This window comes from Coregonus clupeaformis, chromosome 8 (genome assembly GCF_020615455.1).
Source record: "Coregonus clupeaformis isolate EN_2021a chromosome 8, ASM2061545v1, whole genome shotgun sequence".
NCBI lineage: Eukaryota > Metazoa > Chordata > Actinopteri > Salmoniformes > Salmonidae > Coregonus > Coregonus clupeaformis.
In genome coordinates, this window is record NC_059199.1 from 11,119,159 (window position 1) to 11,128,250 (window position 9,092).

Genomic DNA, 9,092 nt, shown 5'->3' on the forward strand with positions numbered 1-9,092 from the left:
TCATCAAACCATTCAGTGACCACTCGTGCCCTGTGGATGGTGGCATTGTCATCCTATGGGGGCATAGCCATGGTAGCCAAAATAATGGCCTTCCCAGCATATTTATACAAGGCCCTAAGCATGATGGGATGTTAACTCAGGAACCACACCTGTGTGGAAGCACCTGCTTTCAATACAATTTGCATCCCTCGTTAACTAAAGCGTTTAACCCAAGTGTTACTCAAGTATTTAACCCAAGTGTTTCCATTATTTTGGTAGTTACCTGTATGAGGATATATATTAGTAAATTCCCAGTGGTAAAAAGGAGTGTGAGAAATAGTATATTTTCTACGATTGCGCATTTATCCGTGATTTAATACAGGAAACTCAGTGGGAAATGAAAAATGACCCAAGACCTTGAAATGTGAAATTGGATCGTAGAGAACATTGGGCTACCACAATCACACCAGAAGGTTATCCACCACAGTGTCAATGGCTTTTGTGGACAATTTATATTTTACTGTACTACATAGAGCAGTTTTTCTCAATTCAATATCATCATTAACACAGACCCATCGGTGCTCACACACACACACATACACACACGCACACACACACATACACCACACACACCACACACGTCATGAGTGAAACATGGTTTGGCAGATGAGCTCTAAAAACCTTCCTCTAGGGAAAGCTGAATGAACAGAGCTCTGTTTTGCATGGAAGCAGAGATAACTCGGGTCATTCGGGAGGGTGAAAAATACAAAGACGTGCTTAGCTAAAAACAGAAACGCACATGGTACAACCTTTCACTGAGTCTAGTGAAGCTACAGTTGTTTAGAGAGACAGGGAGACAGCATTATACCTGTAGTGTTATTACTGACGTTTTTCTAAGAGTGTAGCCTAACTGTGATCGCTGTTAACACAGCAGTGAAGAGAGAGGAGGGTTAGTGGCTAAATGCTGACAGTAATACACCTCACACCAATCAACCAACCAACACCAGTCTAAATGTCAGCTCTCAGCATGTTCCACTACGGAAGACTCAATTAAGGCAGCCTGCACTGCATGGCTTTTAGAAGTGAAAGATTGCACTTGCATGGTACATACGTGTGGCATATGAAATGAATGAATAAGTAATGCTTCAATTGTTACGAAATATCTTCATTAGAATCATAACCTAGATACAGCATAAGGAGGGAAAACGGTGTCTGTCAGAAATAGATACTCACAGCTTTTAGAGCTATAAAGGTACACAGTACATGATTTCAATTCATCTAATTCATTCATGTTTAATTATAGCCCCAAATGGAAACATAAAGCAATCTTTAAGTGAATGTTGTTTGGCAATAAATCAGTTGAAATGGCTGTATTCCAATAGTAGTAACGCCGTGGTAACACTGATGATCTATCGCTGAAATCAACTACAATCCAATGCACAGTATGCCCAATGGTCAAGAGGAAAAACCACATATCTATTCCACATCTGCAAACAATATCTCAAAGAAATCCATTGAAACTGCCATCTCTAATCAACGCTAAAACCCCCTTTAACAAATGACAGGCACAGCCCAGCCAATCAGCAGCTCATATTTGATCGATTGGTTCAAGCAGAAGGCACACGTCATTCCCCACATCCATTAAAGCGTCCAATAAGAACGTGGCCAAAGGAAATGTCACAGGGCCACGTCACATTTCAGACTTAATTGCCAGTGTGTGAGAGAGCGAGAGCTCAGGATTAACAGCAGTGAGATCACACCATTATTTATCACGTCTCCTCCAACATCTGTGGAGTCTCCTGACCAGCCCACTCCCATTACTGTGTGTGTGTGTGTGTGTGTGTGTGTGTGTGTGTGTGTGTGTGTGTGTGTGTGTGTGTGTGTGTGTGTGTGTGTGTGTGTGTGTGTGTGTGTGTGTGTGTGTGTGAGGGGGGGGAGGGGGGTGTACCTGCATACTGGATACACACAACACACACACAATGTACACACTCTGTAAGGCACACGCAGTCCCACACTGATCCCCTGAAGCGCGTGCTGACACTTGCACATTTGCACTCATGTACTATGACCTTAGACTCACATTATCATTTTCTGAATTAGAACATTACCTCTCTATCTAACTGCTGACTGAGACTAAGTGGAAACACAACAACCACCACTCATCCTACAGTTCCTTGCAAAAGTATTCATCCCCCCTGGCGTTTTTCCTATTTTGTTGCATTACAACCTGTAATTTAAATTGATTTTTATTTGGATTTCATGTAATGGACATACACAAAATGATCCAAATTGGTGAAGTGGAATGAAAAAAATAACTTGCGAAAATAAAATACAATAACGGAAAAGTGGTGCGTGCATATGTATTCACCCCCTTTGCTATGAAGTCCCTAAATAAGATCTGGTGCAACCAATTACCTTCAGAAGTCACATAATTAGTTAAATAAAGTCCACCTGTGTGCAATCTAAGTGTCACATGATCTGTCACATGATCTCAGTATATATACACCTGTTCTGAAAGGCCCCAGAGTCTGCAACACCACTAAGCAAGGGGCACCACCAAGCAAGCGGCACCATGAAGACCAATGAGCTCTCCAAACAGGTCAGGGACAAAGTTGTGGAGAAGTACAGATCAGGGTTGGGTTATAAAAAAATATCCGAAACTTTGAACATCCCACGGAGCACCATTAAATCCATTTCTAAAAAATGGAAAGAATATGGCACCACAACAAACCTGCCAAGAGAGGGCCTCCCACCAAAACTCACGGACCAGTCAAGGAGGGCATTAATCAGAGAGGCAACAAAGAGACCAAAGATAACCCTGAAGGAGCTGCAAAGCTCCACAGTGGAGATTGGAGTATCTGTCCATATGACCACTTTAAGCCGTACACAGAGCTGGGCTTTACGGAAGAGTGGCCTGAAAAAAGCCATTGCTTAAAGAAATATATGGAAGAAGGTACTCTGGTCAGATGAGACTAAAATTGAGCTTTCTGGCCATCAAGGAAAACACTATGTCTGGCGCAAACCCAACACCTCTCATCACCCCGAGAACACCATCCCCACAGTGAAGCATGGTGGTGGCAGCATCATGCTGTGGGGATGTTTTTCATCGGCAGGGACTGGGAAACTGGTCAGAATTGAAGGAATGATGGATGGCGCTAAATACAGGGAAATTCTTGAGGGAAACCTGTTTCAGTCTTCCAGAGATTTGAGACTGGGACGGAGGTTCACCTTCCAGCAGGACAATGACCCTAAGCATACTGCTAAAGCAACACTCGAGTGGTTTAAGGGGAAACATTTAAATGTCTTGGAATGGCCTAGTCAAAGCCCAGACCTCAATCCAATTGAGAATCTGTGGTATGACTTAAAGATTGCTGTACACCAGTGGAACCCATCCAACTTGAAGGAGCTGGAGCAGTTTTGCCTTGAAGAATGGGCAAAAATCCCAGTGGCTAGATGTGCCAAGCTTATAGAGACATACCCCAAGAGACTTGCAGCTGTAATTGCTGCAAAATGTGGCTCTACAAAGTATGACTTTGGGGGGGGGGTGAATAGTTATGCATGCTAAGTTTTCTGGTTTTTTTTGTCTCATTTCTTGTTTGTTTCACAATAAAAAATATTTTGCATCTTCAAAGTGGTAGGCATGTTGTGCAACCCCGAAAAAATCCATTTTAATTCCAGGTTGTAAGGCAACAAAATAGGAAAAATGCCAAGGGGGGTGAATACTTTCGCAAGCCACTGTATACTCCGGGCATAGGCTTGTATTGTCAAGTGTCTTTATTTTAATGATTACACTCTGTCGTACTATATGTACACCAGTGCCTATTGGCATTTCAAGGGGGTTTCCAGTAAATCAGAGTAGTGTTTAGCAACAACATGACTATGTACAATGCATTCTAATCGCTCACTCTATGGTAACCATTGACTAGAAACTATGGGCCTAGATTACTACTGTATAATAAAGGATGGGCCTGCCTTTTCCCCTTGACTTTGACCCTGCTGGGCCTTAAAAGTTCTGGCACACTGATCCATCCAGTCAGAGGGTGTGATCTGGCCACAGCCTCAGCTCACAGCGCTGTGTTGGGAGCTGGGGACTCTCCAGTGACTCCAGATTGATTCTGCAACGTGGCTGCCGATGATGCAGCTTACGTTCCAATGTGATGAGTTCATATTGTCCCTGACTGACTGATGTGCACTAGGCTAGCATAGTATTTTGTTATTAACCAATGAATGGCTGATCATCCAATAACCAATCTAGGATCTATTGTGGTAAAAATGTCACCGCTGTTGACCCCTGTACAGACTGACTAGTAACCACAGACCATGATGTGCTTCTACATCTGCATTGCTTGCTGTTTGGGGTTTTAGGCTGGGTTTCTGTATAAGCACTTTGTGACATCTGCTGATATAAAAAGGGCTTTATAAATACATTTGATTGATTGATACTATGCTGTTTCAATGGGATCCTGTGGTGAATGATGGTAGCTGGTCGAAAAGAAGGCTTGTTTTGTATTTTACCATGCGAGCAAAAAAGTTAGGCTGTACTTTATTTGTTTGTGAGGCAAATACCTTCAGTTCAGATATTGCAGTCATTGAAAGCTGCCCTCAACATACACTGAGTGTACAAAACATTAAGAACACCTTCCAAATATTGAGTTGCACTTGCCCTTTTGCCCTCAAAACAGCCTCAATTCGTCTGGCATGGACTCTACAAGCTACTGAAAGCGTTCCATAGGGATGCTGGCCCATGTTGACGCTAATATTTCCCACAGTTATGTCAAGTTGGCTGGATGTCTTTTGGGTGGTGGACCATTCTTGATACACATGGGAAACTGTTGAGCATAGAAAACCTACTACCGTACCCCGTTCAGAGGCACTTAAATCTTTAGTCTTGCCAATTCACCCTCTGAATGGCACACATACACAATCCATGTCTCAATTGTCTCAAGGCTTAAAAATCCTTCTTTAACCTGTCTCCTCCCATTCATCTACACTGATTGTAGTGGATTTAACAATTGACATCAATAAGGGCCTGGTTAGTCTATGTCATGGAAAGAACAGGTGTTCTTAATGTTTTGTACACTCAGTGGATGATAGGCTATCAACCAGAGTCTGTCGTTCACATACCTCAGACCAATCTGGCCCACACCTGATCCAGTTCATCATCACTACCAGCCAGCCAGCCCAGCAAAATGACCTAACCCATGTGGACGCCAGCCAGCCAGGCCAGCAGAATGACCTAACCCATGTGGACGCCAGCCAGCCAGGCCAGCAGGATGAACTAACCCATGTGGATGCCAGCCAGCCAGGCCAGCAGGATGAACTAACCCACGTGGACGCCAGCCAGCCAGGCCAGCAGGATGACCTAACCCATGTGGACGCCAGCCAGCCAGGCCAGCAGAATGACCTAACCCATGTGGACGCCAGCCAGCCAGGCCAGCAGGATGAACTAACCCATGTGGACGCCAGCTGTGAGTCTGTGAACACATAGGTGAACACTTTCCCATTTTCCATCCGTTCCAATTCACTAACCGTTCCATCAACATCAGTCATAACATCCATCCAACATTGCTCTAACATTCAGGTGTCATGTCAAAAATGTCACTGCTGAGAGAAGACAGACAGTGTCCCAGTTCTAAACGGAATGTGACCTTTTTCTTTTTTTTTGTTCCCAGTACACGTCTCGGGTGAGTTTACAAGGCAGTGTTGATGATAACCCAGGACCGTTACGTTTTCCTGCCTCATTTCACAAACTCCAACAACTTCTTCCGGAGACCTTCTCCCTTACCTCACCTCGCTCATCAACTCATCCTTGTCCGCTGGCTATGTCCCTTCCATCTTCAAGAAAGCGAGAGTTGCACCCCTCCTCAAAAAAACTACACTCGATCCCTCCGATGTCAACAACTACAGACCAGTATCCCTTCTTTCTTTTCTCTCCAAAACTCTTGAGCGTGCCGTCTATAGCTAACTCTCCTGCTATCTCTCTCAGAATGACCTTCTTGATCCAAACCATTCAGGTTTCAAGACTGGTCATTCAACTGAGACTGCTCTTCTCTGTGTCACGGAGCCTCTCCGCACTGCTAAAGCTAACTCTCTCTCCTCTGCTCTCATCCTTCTAGACCTATCTGCTGCCTTTGATACTGTGAACCATCAGATCCTCCTCTCCACCCTCTCCGAGTTGGGCATCTCCGGTGCGGCTCACTCTTGGATTGCGTCCTACCTGGCAGGTCGCTACTACCAGGTGGCGTGGCGAGAATCTGTCTCCGCAGCACGTTCTCTCACCACTGGTGTCCCCCAGGGCTCAGTTCTAGGCCCTCTCCTATTCTCTCTATACACCAAGTCACTTGGCTCTGTCATATCCTCACATGGCCTCTCCTATCATTGCTACGCAGATGACACACAATTAATATTCTCCTTTCCTCCTTCTGATAACCAGGTGGCGAATCACATCTCTGCATGTCTGGCAGACATATCAGTGTGGATGTCGGATCACCACCTCAAGCTGAACCTTGGCTAGACGGAGCTGCTCTTCCTCCCGGGGAAGGACTGCCCGCTCCATGATCTCGCCATCACGGTTGACAACTCCGTTGTGTCCTCCTCCCAGAGTGCAAAGAACCTTGGCGTGACCCTGGACAACACCCTGTAGGTTCATGCTCTAAACATTCGCAGAGTACGACCCTACCTTACACAGGAAGCGGCACAGGTCCTAATCCAGGCACTTGTCATCTCCCGTCTGGATTACTGCAACTCGCTGTTGGCTGGGCTCCACACACTCCACTGGCTTCCAGTTGAAGCTCGCATCTGCTACAAGACCATGGTGCTTGACTACGGAGCTGTGAGGGGAACGGCACCTCCTTACCTTCAGGCTCTGATCAGTCCCTACACCCAAACGAGGACATTGCGTTCTTCCACCTCTGGCCTGCTGGTCCCCCTACCTCTGCGGATGCACAGTTCCCGCTCAGCCCAGTCAAAACTGTTCGCTGCTCTGGCACCCCAATGGTGGAACAAGCTCCCTCACGACGCCAGGACAGCGGAGTCACTGACCACCTTCCGGAGACACTTGAAACCCTACCTATTTAAGGAATACCTGGGATAGTATAAAAGTAATCCTTCTACCCCCCCCCCCTACCCCACCCCCACAAAATATTTACAAATAATAATAATAATAATAATAAAAAATAAACTTAATAATTGTAAAGTGGTTGTCCCACTGGCTATCATAAGGTGAATGCACCAATTTGTAAGTCGCTCTGGATAAGAGCGTCTGCTAAATGACGTAAATGTAATGTAAAATGTAAACTTCTCATCAGCAGTGCAAACAGGGGAGCCCTTACTGTGGTATTGATTGTCCACCTCATTAAAGTGGTTTGCCTGACTTGCCTGTGTTGTGCCTTTGTCTCACTAGTGGGAGGCAGCTCAGACTGTTTCTAAGTCCGTGATTTCATCAAATCTATGATGGGTTTGATCCCATTGGCCAGTGGTTCCCAACCAAGTACCACACAGGGTACTTGAGAAGATTCATGAGACCATAAGCTTACTGGTAAAATGCACATGAGGGGGTACTTCAGGGGTACTCCGGTTAGAGCACAATTCAGTTGGTGGTACAGTAACCGAAAAAGGTTGGGAACCACTGCCATAGGCAAATTGGTCTTCTAGACATGATGTTCATAGCAATGATGTTCTTCAACTATTAATCTACTGTACTGTGCATGTTTGTCATGCCCATAACCAGAGTCATTCATATGTAATAACATTGTATTACACAGGATGGACACATGGAGGACATGACACACTAATGTCCTCACACGAGACCAGTGTACCAGGCTATCAGCCTGCAGCTCCCAGGCAATGTAGCTATGACTCCGTAGATGTGGGGAGACTGCAATGCAACATAAGGAAAAAGCAATGATATGTCTGGAAGTGGAAACCTAGTCTAGTGAGCATTTCTACACCACATACTGTAGCCATAGAAACGGCATTTCACAGTGGGAGAGCTATAGCTCAAGTAGGACCTCTGTAATTGCTTTGCTGTGTAATAGCTGATAGTGCCATAGATAATGACAATGTCAACCTACAAACTGGTAATTGCCATCGAATTGCTATGATCAAACCACATGCGTCACACTATAGTCTATTATAGGGCATAAGACCTTACCTGTGCTCATGGTAATCCTAGGTGTTCTTTACAGTCCGATGTACAGTAGATTTATCCTCATTCAACTGCACACCTCTGGTCAGGACTGTGGACTGCACATTGATGAAGCCTCTCCCTGCAGAAAATGCTTCAGTCGACTCCTCCCTGTCCCTCCAGAGATGTAGCCTATAATAAAATATCGATGCTATGAAATTATCTGCCGCTGACAATCTACTGACGGCGATTCAGCGCCGACATGCATGCACCATGGCTGTGGGTGTACGGTCGAGCCTGACGCTTGCGTCGCTTGCTTCGGCAGCAACATCCCTCTAGCCAGGTGATAAACAGCTCCCCTGCGCGCCCCGCGAACAAAGGCTTCTGGGAAATAGAGTTTATACTAATAGAAACCAGTGTTCAAGTGACTCTCAAGTGGGTCTGTTTTGGACTACAATTTCCGAGTACTGCGACGCAGTGTAAACAAAACGCGTTGGATTGCACTGTGCAATAGAGCAAATATCTGTAAATAATGACGATATGATTATATATCCACCCTAACAATGGGAGTTGTTGTCCCAAAGGCGAGAAGGCAGGCTACAAGCTTAGCTCCAAAATAAGCCCATAGAAACGCATTGGTAGAGCAGAGGCACTGCAACAATGGTTGATCAATAAATTATTCATTGGTTTTTACACATTAATTGGAATCCATTATAGCTTCAGACTACACTTCTGGATTTGAAGTCTACCATTAGAAATCAATACATTTAAACACTGCGTATAAAGTACAAAACAGAACAGCACAGTGCAGTACAGTACAGGCCTGCAGTAAAGCGCTATTCAAGGTTTTATGATTTTTCTTCCTTATGCTTTTTGTGCCTCCTGGTGGTCAAATAACAGCCTCATCTTCAAGGCTTTGTTTACTACAATCGTTTCGTCCAGATGAAAACAAATACAGTATACAATGTTGCAACTAAGTTATACGTGA

General features: G+C 44.9%; 1 protein-coding gene across 1 annotated transcript in view; it reads right to left on the bottom strand.

Annotated features, from left to right (window-relative positions):
• Positions 1–8,462, bottom strand: part of LOC121571087 (actin-binding LIM protein 2) — a 110,427-nt gene extending 101,965 nt beyond the window's left edge. The window contains exon 1 of the mRNA XM_041882350.2: positions 8,132–8,462. Within this exon, the coding sequence (XP_041738284.1) occupies positions 8,132–8,141 (10 nt within the window). The 5' untranslated portion in view covers positions 8,142–8,462. The remainder of the gene's footprint in view (positions 1–8,131) is intronic.
• Between the last annotated feature and the right edge of the window lie 630 nt (positions 8,463–9,092).